The sequence below is a fragment of the Suricata suricatta genome, chromosome 10, assembly GCF_006229205.1.
Source record: "Suricata suricatta isolate VVHF042 chromosome 10, meerkat_22Aug2017_6uvM2_HiC, whole genome shotgun sequence".
NCBI lineage: Eukaryota > Metazoa > Chordata > Mammalia > Carnivora > Herpestidae > Suricata > Suricata suricatta.
The window spans coordinates 20944826-20961451 of NC_043709.1; the positions used below are offsets into that span (position 1 = coordinate 20944826).

At 35.1% G+C, this 16626-nt stretch overlaps 1 protein-coding gene across 2 annotated transcripts in view; it reads left to right on the plus strand.

Annotated features, from left to right (window-relative positions):
• The window catches only part of ANKS1B (ankyrin repeat and sterile alpha motif domain containing 1B), a 1093013-nt gene that overhangs the window by 443147 nt on the left and 633240 nt on the right, over positions 1-16626 (plus strand). For both annotated transcript variants that reach the window (XM_029953701.1, XM_029953700.1), the window contains exon 11: positions 113-249. In XM_029953701.1, the coding sequence (XP_029809561.1) occupies positions 113-249 (137 nt within the window). The remainder of the gene's footprint in view (positions 1-112; positions 250-16626) is intronic.

A 16626-nucleotide genomic window follows, 5' to 3' on the forward strand; every position in this document is an offset into this window, starting at 1 on the left:
AATTCACGCCAGTTTTAAGCTGAATTCTCAATTCATGTTCACTAAAGTAATTTCAAGTCTTAAAAGGTAAACTGAGTGATTAGGTTTATGGCAGTTCTATTTTTATTCACAGATAATGCATCTGAGGTAGCAATTACTGCTCCAGGAAGTAGTAACCATAGAAACAGCTCAACAGGCCCAACACCTGACTGCTCACCTCCATCCCCTGACACTGCCCTCAAAAATATTGTAAAAGTTATTCGACCCCAGGTAAGTGCTCAGAATGACATCATCTGCAGTAGTGTATTTTGTTTTGGAATCATTACATGTATACTGCTTATATTGCAATGCTTGGACTATTTCATGATATGCAAATAGATTTTTAGATTAAAAGAAGGGACTTAAAAGAAGATGTTTCCTAACCTTAGAGTTGATGATTGATATTGAAATTCATACTAGTTTTTGGAAAAATGAATCTGTATATCACATGAGAAGACAAGTGAAACTAAGACAATTTTACACCACTTTTCTTTCACCACATTTTAATAATTATGCTCCAATTATTAAACTCTTACATGTTTTCTGGGTTTTCCTGTGCCTTTTGTCTTCACTCCTCTGGACATACTGCATTATTTGTGATCACCTCTCCAAAGTTTTTTTTTTTTTAATTAATTTATTTATTTAGTTTTAAGTAGGCTCTATGCCCAACGTGGGGTTGAATTCATGACCCTGGGTTCAAGAGTTGCATGCTCTACCAATTGAGCCAAACAGGTGCCCCTGTCGCCCCCACCAGAATTTTCTTCTTAAAAATTACATTTTTATTGTGTTGTTTTCTGATTGAAAGTGCGCGGATGCATTGTAAGAAATTCACAGAACATGGTTATGTTAAAATAGAAAGAAAATTACACCTCAAAGATTATTACTGCTAATAGTTCAGTGCTTATTATTTCCAGACCATTTTTGTGCATAAACACATGTAATAAGCATAACTCTTGCTTCCAAACCTCACAACTAAATAGATTTGGACAAATATTTTGAGATATATTTCTCCTTATCCCAATTCTTACTATTCACTCAAACTCAAGATCTGAACACATTCATAAAACTTAATATCCTTAATGATCTAAATTTACTACCCAAATTTTAACACTTGCTCTCTGAATTTAGAAATAAATAAATTTGGATGGATAGCTAGGGATAATTGTATTTTTTTCTCTTACAAAAGTTGAATTGTAATACACATTATTCAACAACTTGCCTTTTTTGCTTAAATGTATATTTTTGACACCATTCCATGTTAATTCCTAAAGATCAATCTCATTTTTTTAATGTCTGCATAGTATCCCACTGTATAACTATATCATAACTTATTGAGCACGTTTCTTACTGATGAGCCTTTGCTGGTAACTTAAGTATGTGCACCAACATGGAAAAGTATCCAGAAAATACATATATTTTTCTCTTCCTTCCTGCTCTAAGACTGTGGGTCCACTTTTAATTTAGAGCTACATGGTTTTGCTCTTTAATTATAAGCTAGATTATAATTATGTATGTATATAATTATTAATGCAGGCATGCTTATCTCATCTTCCCATACACTGTAAATTGTGAGCTCTTTGGAATGAGGGATTATCCTTACGTGGGTGTCTTCCAAAATACCTATAAAAGTGCTGGGCATACATTGTGGGAGATCCTCAAAAAGTTACACATAGTGTTACCCTCTGATCCAGCAACCCACTATTTTTAAAAATTTTTGAATGATTTAAAATCTCTGTTTTATATCAACTGCATTTTTTTCCTTTTTATCTTTTGACCTCCTTCACCCAAACAATATTTTTAAGGCAGAAAGTATGTTGTGGGGGAGGGGGCTCCTGGGTGGCTCAGTTGGTTAAGAGTCCAACTATTTTTTTAATTAATTTATTTTTAAAATTTACATCCAAGTTAGTGAGCATATAGTTTCAGGAGTGGATTCCTCAATGCCCCTTACACATTTAGTCCATCCCCCTCCCACAACCCCTTTAGCAACCTTCTGTTTGTTCTCCATATTCAAACATCTCCCATATTTTGTCCCCCTCCCTGTTTTAATATTATTTTTGCCTCCTTTCCTTTATGTTCATCTGTTGTGTATCTGAAAGTCCTCATGTGAGTAAAGTCATAGATTTGTCTTTTTCTGACTAATTTTGCTTAGCCTAATACCCTCTAGATCCATCCACATAATTACGGATTGCAAGATTTCATTCTTTTTGATTGCTGAATAATACTCCATTGTGTGTGTGTGTGTGTGTGTGTGTGTGTGTGTGTGTGTGTACCATGTCTTCTTTATCCATTCATCCATTGGTAGATATATGGACACTTTCCATATTTTGGCTATTGTTGATAGTGCTGCTATAAACTTTCAGGTACATGTTCTCCTTCTAAACAGCATACCTGTATCTCTTGTATAAATACCTAGTAGTGCAATTGCTTGGTGGTAGGGTAGTTCTATATTTAATTTTTTAAGTACCCTCCATCCTGTTCTCCAGAGTGGCTGCATCAGTTTGCATTCCTACCAACAATGCAAAAGGGATCTTGTTTCTCCACATCCTCACCAACATCAGTTGTTGCCTGAGTTGTTAATGTTAACCATTCTAACAGGTGTGAGGTGATATCTCAGTGTAGTTTTGATTTGTATTTCCTTGATGATGAGTGATGTTGAGCATTTTTTCATGTGTTGGTTGACCATCTGGATGTCTTCTTTGGAGAAGTGTCTATTCATGTTTTATGCCCATTTCTTCACTGGATTATTTACTTTTTAAGTGTTGAGTTTAATAAGTTCTTTATAGGTTTTGGGTACTAATCTTTTATCTGATATGTCATTTGTAAATATCTTCTCCTATTCCGTCTTTGCCTTTTGGTTTTGTTGATTGTTTCCTTCACTGTGCAGAAGGTTTATATGTTGATGAGGTCCCAATAGTTCATTTTTGCTTTTGTTTCTCTTGCCTCTGGAGCCATGTTGAGTAAGAAGTTGCTGCGGCCAAGGTCAAAGAGGTTATTTCCTGCTTTCTTCTCAAGGATTTTGATGGCTTCCTGCCTTACATTTAGGTCTTTCATCCCTTTTGAGTTTATTTTTGTGTATGGTGTAAGAAAGTGGTCCAAGACCATTTTTCTGCATGCTGCAGTCTAGTTTTCCCAGCACCATTTGCTGAAGAGACTATCTTTATTCCAATGGATATTCTTTCCTGCTTTGTCAAAGATTAGTTGGCTGTTTTTTATGTGGGTCCATTTATGGGTTTTCTATTCTATTCCAGCTTGAAGTCTGGGATTGTGATGCCTCTTGCTTTGGTTTTCTTTTTCAAGATTGCTTTGACTATTTGGGGTCTTGTTCCAACAAATTTTAGGATTGTTTATTCTAGCTTTGAGATGAATACCAGTGCAATTTTGATAGGGATTGATTTGAATATATAGATTGCTTTGAGTTGTATTGACATTTTAACAATATTTGTTCTTCCTATCCAGGAACATGGACTATTTTTCCATTTTGTTGTGTCTTCTTCAATTTATTTTATAAGCTTTCTAAAGTTTCTAGTGTATAGATTTTTCAACTCTTTGGTTAGATTTATTCGTAGATATTTTATGGTTTTTGATGCAATTGTAAATCGGATTTATTCCTTGATCTCTCCTTCTGTTGTTTCATTGTTGATGTATAGGAATGCAACCAATATCTATGCATTGATTTTATATCCTACAACTTTGCTGAATTCATGGATCAGTTCCAACAGTTTTTTGGTGGAGTCTTTTGGTTTTTCCCTATAGAGTATCATGTCATCTGTGAAGAGTGAAAGTCTGACCTCCTCCTGGCCAGATTGGATGCCTTTTACTTTTTTGTGTTATCTGATTGTAGTCTGCTGCTTTAGCATGAAATGTCCTGAATTTCTGTTAAGTCCATCCAGTTCAGTGTGTCAGTCAATGCCATTGTTTTGTTGTTGATTTTCTGTTTAGATAATCTGTCCATTGCTGTAAGTACGGTGTTACAGTCCCCTACTATTATGGTATTATTATCAATGAGTTTCTTTATGTTTGTGATTAATTCCACATTTGAGTATAAATGTTCACAATTGTTAGGTCTTCTTGGTGGATAGACTCATTAATTATGATATAATTCCTTCTTCATCTCTTGTTGCAGTCTTTATTTTAAAGTCTAGATTGTCTGATATAAGTTTGGCTACTCTGACTTTCTTTTGTCAACCATTAGCATGACAGATGGTTCTCCATCCCCTTCCTTTCAATCTCAAGGTGTCTTTAGGTCTAAAGTGGTTCTCTTGTATACAGCATACAGATGAATCCTGTTTACTTTTCCATTCTGTTACCCTATGTCTTTTGATTGGAACATTTGTTCTATTGACGTTTAGAGTGAGTACTAAAATATATGAGTTCATTGCCATTATGTTTCTTGAAGAGTTGGAGTTTCTGGTGTTGTTCTCTGGTCCTTCAACTATTTGTTGGTTTTGGTATTTTTTGTTTTGTTCCATCTTTGTTCCCCTCAGAGAGTCCCCTTTAAAATTTCTTACAGGGCTGGTTTAGTGGTCACAAACTCCTTTACTTTTTGATTTTCTGTGAAACTTTTTATCTCACCTTCTATTTTGAATGTCAGCCTTGCTGGATAAAGAATTCTTGGCTGCATATTCTTCCAATTCAGCACATGGGATATATCCTGCCACTCCTTTCTGGACTGCTAAGTTTCTGTAGATAGGCCTGCTGCGAACCTGAGCTGTCTTCCCTTGTAGGTTAAGGACTTTTTTTCCCCTTGCTGCTTTCATGATTCTTTCCTTGCCTAAGTATTTTGTGAATTTGATTATAATATGCCTTGTAATCATTGGTTTTTGTTGAATCTTGTGGGAATCCTCTCTGCTTCCTGGATTTTGATGTCTGTGTCTTTCCCCAGGTTAGAAAAGTTTTCCTCTATGATTTGCTCACATAACCCTTCTAGCCCTTTTTCTCTCTCTTCAGCTTCTGGGACCCTATAATTCTGATGTTGTTCCTTTCTAATGAGTCATTGATTTCTCTAATTCTTAAATCGTGCTTTTTTTGCCTTGTCTCACTCTTTTTTTATCTGCTTCATTATTCTCCATAAGTTTGTCATCCGTATTGCTGATTCACTGCTCTGCCTCATCCATCCTTGCCACCATGGCAGCCATTTGAGATTGCACATCAGTTATAGCATATTTTCTTTCATCCTGAGTAGGTTTTACTTCTTTTATCTCTGCAGAAAGGGATTCTGACCTATTTTCAACCCCAGCTCTATTCTTATTATCATGATTCTAAATTCTGGTTCAGACATCTTGCTTGTATCTGTGTTGATTAAGTCCCTGGCTATCATTTCTTTCTGCTCTTTCTTTTGGGGTCAATTCCTTCAGTTTGACATTTGAAGGAAGAAAAGGAATTAATAAGGTAAAAACTATTAAAATTAAAAGGTTAAAGGTAGCAGACAAAAAAAATTAAATAAATGATGCTAGATTGTTGGTGTGTTTTGGTCTGGTTGTTGAAAGGAGCTTGATAGATTAAAGAAAAAAAGTAAAAATAAGAAACAAATGAAAGAGAAAAAGGAAAACATTTGAAAATTTGAAAAAATTAACTCAATGAAATAGAATAAAATGAAATGATGGATGGAAAATATAATTTGAAGAATTTAGAGAAAAGTAAATAATATAGAAAAAATTAAGCAAAATATTTTTAACAAAAATTGAAAATAATAATAAAAATAAATTTTTTTTCTCTCTGAATAAGAAAGTAAAGAAAAATAAAGAAAATTAATAGTTAGACCAGTGAACAGACTGAAATACGATTGAAATTGTGTCAGTTTTCCCTAGAAGTCAAACTATGAAGCACTTATAATCTGTAATCTAAGCAGGTGGAGAGAGTTGTGTTGTTTTTAAAAAGGAAGGTTGGCCCAGTTGGGCAGGTCTTAGTGTAACAGCTCCTTTCTCCTCTGGGTGGCACTACTTAGCTTACTGGGGTGGATTGCTATGGTGATTGTGGCGTGTATACACATGCACAGGAGGGGTGAAAATGGCATTACCCAGCTACCCAGTCTCTAGTATCAGAACTCTTTGCTCCCTGATCAGCAATTGTCTCCAACTTCCGTCCACTGCCGGCTTTTACATTGTCCATGACCAAGCCATCAGGTTGACAGGCAGTACCTCCCTCTTGAGTTTTATCTCAGATGTGGCTGTGTTTCACAAGCCCTCACTTCTGAAGCACTGCAGCTTTGACCTATTCTGAGCCTCTGGGGGGAGAGTCTCACTGAGCGATGGCTGGGTTCCTCCCAGCCCCCAGGACCATTCGCAAGACCATGCTGTTGCCCAGAGACTGTGGCTGGGTGCCAGCCCACCCCAGAAAAAGTTCCTGTGATCATTTAGCAGTGTTTCAGGGATTATGGGAAATTATGACACATGCCCCGTACCAGTCTTCACCCTTAATGTCCTTGTTCCAGCACCAGTCAATATGGTTGTTCTCCAAGGTCCACTGGGATCTTTGCCTGTGGGGTGGCCACATAACCTCTACCAAATGTCCTCCCAAGAGGGGAACTGCCTCTCCCTGGGTGGCCCATGGACCCCTTGGACCTCAGTCTCTGATCCTGGGGATTTTTCCTTCCCACCAGAACACTGCCAGATATCAAACTGCGGAGTTTCAGATTCTTGTGTTCCCCCTGTTTATAGAGTCTTAATGGAATTTAAACTGTTCTTCTCTCTTTCTCCCTTTTTTGTTCAGTCCCTGTGGCTATTTCCACTTTTCCACTTTCTCTCCAGCTGCTTTGGGGTGGGGGGTGCTTTTCCCATACTCTCCCCTTGTCTCTGTCCTCTCTCCACAAGCAAAAATAGCTTCCTGCCCTCCATGGCTTCTCTCTTCCCCAGTGTATCTTTCTGTGCAGTGTACTTGCTAAGCTCTGTGGTTTAGGTTATACAAACTTTTGTGTTAATCCTCACATCAGTTTTCTAGGTGTACAGGATGGTTTAGTGTTGATCTGACTGTATTTCATTGATGAGAGATGCAAAAAAAACTTCTATGCTGTTCTGCCATCTTGGTTCCTCCTCCCTGAGTTGTTTTGGTATGTTTTCCTTAAATTTTCTATTCCTTATGGTTTCCTTTTGTCCTTATTTAAAAATTTTAAATATATTTACTTATTTTTGAGAGAGGGAGAGAGAGACAGACAGACAGACAGACAGACGGTGACAGTGTATGAAAGGAGGAGGGGCAGAAATAGAGGGAGACACAGAATCTGAAGCAGGTTCCAGGCCCTGAGCTGTCAGCATAGAGCCTGTGGGGCTTGAACTCAAACCATGAGATCATGATCTGACCTGAGCCAAAGTCGGATGCTTAACTGACTAAGCCACTGAAGTGTCCCTCCTTTTGTACTTGTTTATTATTGCACCCCCTCATTGCTTTTTATTTTTCTCCAGTGCTCACTTTCCTCTAGTTTTTCTCTGTCTACCTTTTGTTCTTTTTTTTAAAAATTCTGTCACTTGTATGTATGGGTTTCTTTCTCTTCCCTCTTCTCTTTCAGTTGGATTTCCCGGTAGGCGGTTTGCAGGCAAGCTTTAGAAATATCATTGGGACAAGCTGTTCTGTGATATTTCATTGAAAATAGCACTTATAAAGCCGTTTGCATTATATTTTTGCCAACAGATGGACTCAGAACATGGAATTGGTGGTGTTCTCAACCTGGCTCATTCTGAATGGGCCTCATAAAATCCAAGAGAGGGGGACTTTGGATCCAATCAATGCCATTCACCATCTACTTAGATATATCGTATGAACAAATCCTTTGAGCAAATTTGTAAGACAAATGTCTCTTTAAGACTGTTTTGGTCTAAATGAGCAATGATTTGCTTAATATCTTATCTTCTTCAATATGATTTATTTTAGTTTATTTTCATTATACTCATCTTCATCAATAAGTAGCATTTTGACCTTACATATTCACTATAACTTATAGAACACTTTCATATAAATAGTTTCACTTACCCTTCATTAATTTCAAGGAAATATAATATTGCAGAGTTATGAATAAGGATATTGACACTGCAAGGGGGCTAATTGTGCAGCTGATTCAAAATTCCTTTTTTTCCCTTTACTATAATAGTAACCTCTGCTCCTGCTCAGAGGTAAGAAAAATCTTCTCGAGGTCGTACAACATCTTTATGAGGATGGAATTTTGGCAAGGTAACATTTCACAGTGTCCAATTATGTGGAAGAGGAAATGTCTTCAAAGATCCCTTCTTTTCTTCCAGAAAAATTGGATGTACTTCATTTGCTTCAAGAAATAAAGCTTACTGAAGCCAGATTTAGATGCTAAATGTCACATTTATCTTCACTTGTTCTCTCATTATATGAAGGTGTTTCTGGTGTTATTGTGTAACTATTACATTTTTAGCATTTTTAATTGCTTAGGTAGGAGATTATCTTATATATAAGTTAACATCCATTACTAAACACATTTATTTTTACATCAACATAAATTCTCTAATGTAAATGCATTTATTCATTCAATGAATAAAAAGCAGATTTTCTTTCTACATATTTGTAATCTAACCAGTTCTAAGGGATCTTATTCTGTTAATCCTTCTTTGCATTCTCTATTCTATTTTAGTTTATTTTAGGTAAACTGAAAAAAAAAAAGTAGTGGTAGCATTAAAGCCAGAAATTTATTTTCACTCTATTCTGTGGTTCTGTCCATTATTAAATATTTATGAAGGCAACTGATTCTACCTTTTTTTCTTAGATGTTATAATGATGATTTAGGAAGGAAAAAAAGGAAGGATAAAGTCAGAAAACTAAAGGTGGTGGTATTTAAATTTGAACCAATGCAGCCTGTAAGTATATATGTAATAGAACAGTAGCAGCTAAGGTGTATAGTTGAAAAAGAGTATAGGGGCTCCTGGGTGGCTCAGTCGGTTAAGCGTCCGGCTTCGGCTCAGGTCATAATCTCACGGTTCATGGTTCAGAGCCCTGTGTCGGTCTCTGTGCTGACAGCTAGCTCAGAGCCTGGAGCCTGCTTCGGATTCTGTGTCTCCCTCTCTCTCTGACTCCTTCTCCCCCTGCTCACGCTGTCTTTCTCTTTCAAAAATAAATAAAACATTAAAAAATTTTTAAAAAGAATATAACCTCACTTGAACTACTCTTCCTTTTGTCTCAGAGACTTTGGTGTTTTACTTATTTCTTCTGATCTTAGGCTCTCCATACTCATGGCAGAGAGCAGGGAGTAGAAAATTCAAGTGGAAGTAATTATGAGGGAGTTTAGGTTGGACACATAATTATGAGGAGATTAGAGAATGTGGATGAGGGACAGCTAGATGGACAGAATAGCAGACTTCATGGTGTGCTCTGACAAGTCACAGGTGTATCAGGGATGGAACATTGTCAAGTGTTAACTCTTCCAAAGAAAAGATAATTATTGGTTAGCATATATAAGAGCCCATATTTTGATCACAGATTTAATCCTCTAAAGTGTCTGCTAATTCTGGCTGTATGTGTAGAAATGTAAGAAATGTGAAATTAGACTGACTTGTGGTATTCAAACACATTTCTTAAAATTTACTAATTAGAAATTAATAACATGGTTGAAATGATCATTTCGCATTTGAAACTGCTGATGAATCTTGGAAATAAAAGTATAAATACAGCTCTTATCCATGAATTTACATTTATTTGCCCAGGTGTTAGTAGATGTATTCAGTCTTGTTGTAAGAAGAACAAGATAGAATAGATGAGAAATGAAAACATAATTTTCATCTCATTCACTGCAAACAAAGACTGTTTAGATAGAGCAAGTTAAGTTACTTCCCCTTTGCCTCATGCATGCCTTTACCTAATTTTTATAACTCTACCTATAAATGGAGACTATCCATTGTCACCAAAGAGTCCTTGCTGTCAAAATGGAGTACGCCTGAGTACACATTGCATGTGTTTCTCATTAGTGTGTTAATTACTTGGAAACTACTGACTTGCAGTGCTTTGTTGAGTTTGATTTTATTCAGCATATTTATTAACTCACTAAGTCACAGCTGTTAGTTCTGCATCTTGTGTTTGATCTTTCTACCTTTGCTTCTTTGGGCTCTTTCATGTCTTAAAAATTTCTAGATTATGAAGCATTCTATGTTTAATTAACAGACACTGAAATATTTATATGCTACTGGTTACTCTTTTTTTCTCTCCAGTACATTGACCCACAAGGCTGAGTTTTCCTATTTAAATGAAATCACATGGCTGGGTTTATTTACTTATATTTGAAAATAAAATTATTTTGAAACTCAAAAGAGGACTTCAAAACACTTGAAAAAATATTGCTGTTGAAAAAAAGTTCAGGTAAATCTATTGACATGCCACGTTTTTTTTCCTATTAATTATATGCCACTTGCAATTAACTTTTCTTCTTTTTAAATGTTTTCCTGGTGAAGCATCTTTTTTTTCTCCCTAACTGAAGAATGAAACACAATTTAATGAACTTTCACCATTGTACATATAGGTGTAACCACCACTCAAAGCAAGATATTAAAACATTGTCATTGTCCCCAAAGGTTGCGTCATGTCTCTTTTCTAATCAACTCCCCCCCATTCCCTCCTTGAAAGCAACTTCTTTCTTTTTTTAAAAAAAAAAGTGTATTCATTTTTGAGAGATAGAGTACAAGCCAGGAAGGGGTGGAGAGAGAGGGAGACACAGAATCCAAAGCAGGCTCAGCTTTGGGGCTCGAACTTAGAAATGAAGAGATCATGACCTGAGCTGAAGTCAGATGCTTAACTTCCTGAGCCACCCAGGTGCCCTGAAAGCAACTTCTTTCTGATTATTATTGCCACAGATTAGGATTGTGTATTCTTGGGCTTCATATAAATGGAATCCTCCAGTGTGTGTGTATTTTGTGTATGTCAATGTCTGACATTTTTCACTCAACATGTTTTTGGGATTCACTCATATTATTCCTTTATTACTGAGTAGTATTCTCTTGGATTAATATAGTACAATTTGTTTATCCATTTTCCTGTTGATTAATACTTGTGTTGTATTCCTGCTGTTTGATATTTTGAATGAATATGTTATGAATACTCACATTCAAATCTTCTTATGGGCATATGTTTTCATATAGATACCAAAGAGTGGAATTGTTGGGTCATAAGGTAGGTGAGTAGACAACTTTATAAGAAACTTCCCAGGAACTTTTCAGAGTAGTTGTTCCATTTTATAATCCCAAGAGAAATGTGTGAGAATTTTAAACATTTGGTATATTAGACCTTAAAAATTTTTTTTTATTTTAACCATTCTTATGGGTGTGAAAAGATTTCTCAGTAGGTTTTAATTTGCATTTTTCTGATGACTAGTAATGTTGAGCACCTTTTCCTGTGGTTATTGCCCATTCTTAAATCTTTTGAGGAGTTAGTCAAGTCTTTATAATGGAATTTTTTAACTTTCTGTTGTTGATTTGTAGTAATTATTTATAAATTGTCCTGTATTTCCTGATGATATGAGTCCTTTGTCAGTTTTCTGCACTGCAAATATTTTCCCTCAGTCTGTGATTCACCTAAATATTTTTAATGATGCTTTGGTGAACAGAATGTTTTAATTTTAGTGATATCCAATTTATCAACTTTTTTCTTTCATGGTTAGTGCTTTTTGGGTCTTGTTCAGGTTGTGAAAATATGCAATCATATTTTTTATAGAAGATATCTGGTTCTTGCTTTTACATTTAGTTCTATGACTCATCACAAATTACTGTTGCATGGTGTGAGGTAGGAGTTGAGATTCATTACTTTCCTACACAGAAAAAGACTTTCTTGTCTTCATTGAGTTGATTTAATACTATAATATTATTTATTATTTTCACTTTCCAATTGTTTGTTGTTGGTATATTGAAATGCAATTGAATTTTATGTTACCCATGTATCCTACCACCTGGATAATTTCATTTAAAAGTTATAATAGTTTTTTAAGTTTCTTAGATTTTTTTTGTTATTGAGAATAATGATGTTTTTACTTCTAGTCTTCAGACCTCTACTTTTTCTTTTCCTTACTGCTCTGACTACAATGCAATGATGTAGAAGTAGTTAAACCAAAAATCCTTGTCTTGTTCTCTGTCTTTGAGGGACTAAATTTAATATTAAGCATAATATCAACCATAAGTTTTTCATATGTACCCTTCTATTCCTAGTTTGCTGAGAGTTTTTAACATTAGAAGGTTTTGATATTTTTCACTTTTTCTGTATATATTTATATAATCATATGATTTTTTTCTTTTGTTCCATTGATGTGAAAGGTTACATTCTTTATTAATTAATGTTAGTTCAACTTTGCATTTCTGGGATAAATACCACTTGGTTATGATGTTTTATCTTTTTTCTGTAGTACTTGATACAAAAGACAATTTGGATAGAGCATCAGTGTATGGAGAGATCGATAGGATATAAGGGAGTCAAAGATGACTAATGACTTGAGCCCAGTTGGCTGGGATTTTGGAGTGATATTTATAGATATAGGAAAGACTTGAGCAGATGTCATTTTGGTGAGGGAGAAGGATGATAAATTTGGTTTTGTAAATGTGTTGATTGTTGGGTATGATATGCAAATTGGAAATATTGGAATAGAGCTCTGGTGAGAGAGAGAGGAGCTTAGGGTAAAGGTTTTACAGTCATTTATAGAATTTGGTGGTGAAGGGACATGGTGCCAAAGGCAGAATGCTGGGAAATGTTTACACTTTAGGAATATAATATTTGTTGAGCGTCTAATATAATTTAATTTTCATAAATTTTTGGAATTGATATTGTTATTTTAATTTTATAGATGAGGAAATTGAGAACCAGGAAGTTTATGTAACTTCTTTACATATACTTCAGGAAGAAGGCCTTAGCAAAAGAGAGAAGGAGAACTGAGAGATGTAAAAGAGAAAAGACCAAACATTACCATAAATATAAAATGAGAAAAGAAAGTTGAAGAAGAGATTAGTTAACATGGTCAAAACTTATAGGGTGGTAAGGTAGGGGGGATCAAAATGTCACTTTGTTTGGTGACTTTGAGGGCAAAGTTCTTCAAGAATGCAATTTCCTTCAAGTGGAGGAGGTAGAAGCTTAAGATGGGGAGAGTTGAAGGGTTGGAGAAAAGCAGTACATTTATTGGAGATTAATCTTTTGAGTAATTCACTTGTAAAAGGAAAGAAAGTAGTATGACAGTGTGTCGGAGGAAGGGCAACATTGAAGAAATAGTTTTTTCTTTTATTTCAGATGCAGGAAATTAAACTTGGTTGTAGAGAATGAGAATAAGGAACTAAAAGTTTATTAGGGAGACAAGTGATTGGGACTAGAATGTTAAATTTCATAATAGGAGGAGTGACTAAATGTAATTAGCTTTCTAATGCAAACACTCTTGGCACCAGGTGTAAGAGACACTTTGGATAAAGCGTTATTTGTTAGAGCACTGGATTCTTGACCTGTGCCCTTGGTTTTGGTTTTAGCCAGATGGGTTTTCCATTTTACAACACACATCAAGTATAAAATAGCAGAAGAAGGCATTTGAGAAGTGGCTCTAGGTGAAGGCAGAAAAAGAGACTACTGGTAGTACAATAGTACTGAGATCATGCAAATATGTAATTAATATTGAACATTATAACATTTTAATGAACATAGGTAGATGCTAACAGGAAGTCAACCTATTTTTTATAATCTTCAGGTATTCCTGGTACTGTCCAGATCCTACCACACACTTTAAATCCCATCCTAAGTAGAATTCAACAGAATGAAATTACTTTAGGCTGCATTCTTCTGTAGATAAGGAGGGACCCTATCAAAAAGATCTAGGGGTAAAGAAAAGTAAAAGGCAAGGGGCCAGTTCTCACAACAGCCTGAGGGAGCTAGATAATTTAAAGAAAGATGAACTGCTCCTGAATTCCTACCCATGATGGACTCTGTTCAGAGCAGGTGATAACTCAACCTTAACAAAGTAAATATTTCAGATATTCTTCTTTATTTTGAGTGTGCTTAATGAACTAATAATAAATTAATTTAATAATAAATCATAGTATCTCTCCCTTCCATTACAGGGTTACATACAATTCTTGCCAAATCTAGAATAACATTTTACTGGGCACTGTGGGGTTATAGAATACATATGCTAAATTTTAAAATTAGAAATGAGAGTGGGTATGTAAAAAGCAGAGGCATATAACTCAAAGAGTACAAAATATTGTATTGGGTTTCCACAAAAATAGATAAAGAATAAAAAGAGCTCCAAAGAAATAATTTTTAAAAGTTTTTTATTAGTAAGTATTGAGTCATTTATTTTTATGATTGTAATTGTGTGTTCATTTATTTCTTATAAAATCCCTGCAAGATAGGCACTTTTTTTTTTCTTTATTTTACTGATTGAGGGCAAAACTTAGAAGGTTAAGTAATTCCTGGTGTTACAAAGGCACCGACTGGAAGAATGCTGGTCTCCTAAATCCAGTAGTCTATTAATGTTAATTTGCTCATTGGGGAGAAAATAATAAAGATGGAATATTGACATTACAGATTCTTGATGAAGTTTAAGAGGAGAATAATAGATTGGAAAAAGGAAGAAGAGCAGGAACATAGATGGCAATGGTTTGTACACCAAAATTGGGAGACAGATTATACTAAATAATTTGGAGTCTTGCCACCAAAGCTACCTGAAAGAAGGTTAAAGTTAGAAAAATAAGAAAATATATGAAATACTATTAGATGATACAAAGAACAAATTGAAAAGGGAAAAAATTTGAGAAAGAAATCAATGGCCCCAATCATTGACCAGTAAGCCTTGACAAATTAGAATTCCCTGGTAACTTTTTTAAAAAATTCTCTGGACCTAATCCCAGACCAATTAAATTGATATGTCTAAAGGCAAGTATTTTTAACCCAGTACTTTTGGATAGGTTGTAAATGGCCTATGAAATTCATGAACTCATATACAAAATTTTGCTTGTGGATGACTTTTTATGGGAATTAAATTTTTATCATGCTTCTGTCACATACCTGCCCCTTGTGTAACCTTCATGACCTTAAATTTGTCAGTAAAGTGAGTGGTATTTGCCTCATGTGATTACCTAGTAAAACTCAAACCAGATAAAATATGCCATAGTGTGTTATAAACTGTAAAGCCATATAATGGCCAAAATTGTGATTACAGTGGTGATTAAATTATATTTGCCCTCATTTGAAATACAACTTTGATAGTCTTCTTAATCCTATGGTCTTTGGATTTTAGAAAAGATAGGTGGGAGCCTTTTAAAGTTTCCCAAATCATTTGACTCTATCTAGAATGATGCTTGCCAAATATGGGGTGATGAATACCTCCAGCATTTCATTCCTAAGAGTTTTGCATAAGAGAGCCATAGAAAGTATAAACTCCTGAAATTTGGGATGTGAAAGAACCAGTGAAGATAAATTGACACAATGTTTGGTCAGCCTGGCCTAATGCAGGAGAGGAAAAAGCTAAAATCCAGAGGGCATCCACTATGAACTGCATCATCTTCCATTAATGACTGAAATCACCATCATTCTATTTGAAGATCATGCCATTCATATACCAGTGGAATATTATTCATTTTCATGTTTCTTCTTTTGATGGAATCCTTCATTATGTACCAGAAAAACAAGGAATTATTTACTATTGACACTTTCTACATGTAAAAAAATATATTTTCATCTCATTTTCTAAGCAAGAAGCATGATTCTTGAATTTTGCACCCACAATGCCATTGACAACAACAGACCTTATTAAATGGGATATTTCTTTTGTGTTATTCAGGGTTTTTCCTTCCACATACATACAAATCTTAGTGGATGCCATTCTTTGACATGTGCTTCTCTAAGCATCTCTAGGCAGTCTGAATAAGAATGCATAGATTGAAAATTCTCTGGGAAAAATTACTGTAAAAAATGACAGTAATGAAGCAGCAGAAAACAAAATCAAAGAAATAGATCTCATTTACAGTTGCACCAAAAACAATAAGATATCTAGAAAGAGACCTAACTAAAGAGGTAAAAGATCTGTACTCTGAAAACTATAGAAGACTTATGAAAGAAATTGAAGAGGACACAAAGAAATGGGAAGACATTCTATCCTCATGGATTGTAAGAACAAACACTGTTAAAATGTCTATACTACCTAAAGCAATCTATGCATTTAATGCAATCCCTATCAAATACTACCAGCATTCTTCACAGAGCTAGAATAAACAATTCTAAAAATTTGTATGGAACCACAAAACACACCAAACAGCCAAAGCAATCCTAAAAAAGAAAAACAAAACTGGAGGCATCATGATCCTGGATTTCAGCCTATATTACAAAGCTGTAATCATTAAGACAGTATGGTTTTAGCACAAAAAGAGAATATAGACCAGTGGAACAGAATAGAAAACCCAGAAATGGACCCACAAATATCTGGTTAACTATTCTGAAACAAAGAATATCCAAAGGAAGAGAGACAGTGTCTTCAACAAATGGTGTTGGGAAAACTGGACAGTGACACGCAGAAGGATGAAACTGGACCACTTTCTTATACATACAGTACACAAAACTAATTTCAAAATGGATGAAAGACCTAAATGTGACAGGAAAGCATCAAAATCCTAGGGGAAAACACAGGCAGCAATCTCTTGGAACTTGGGT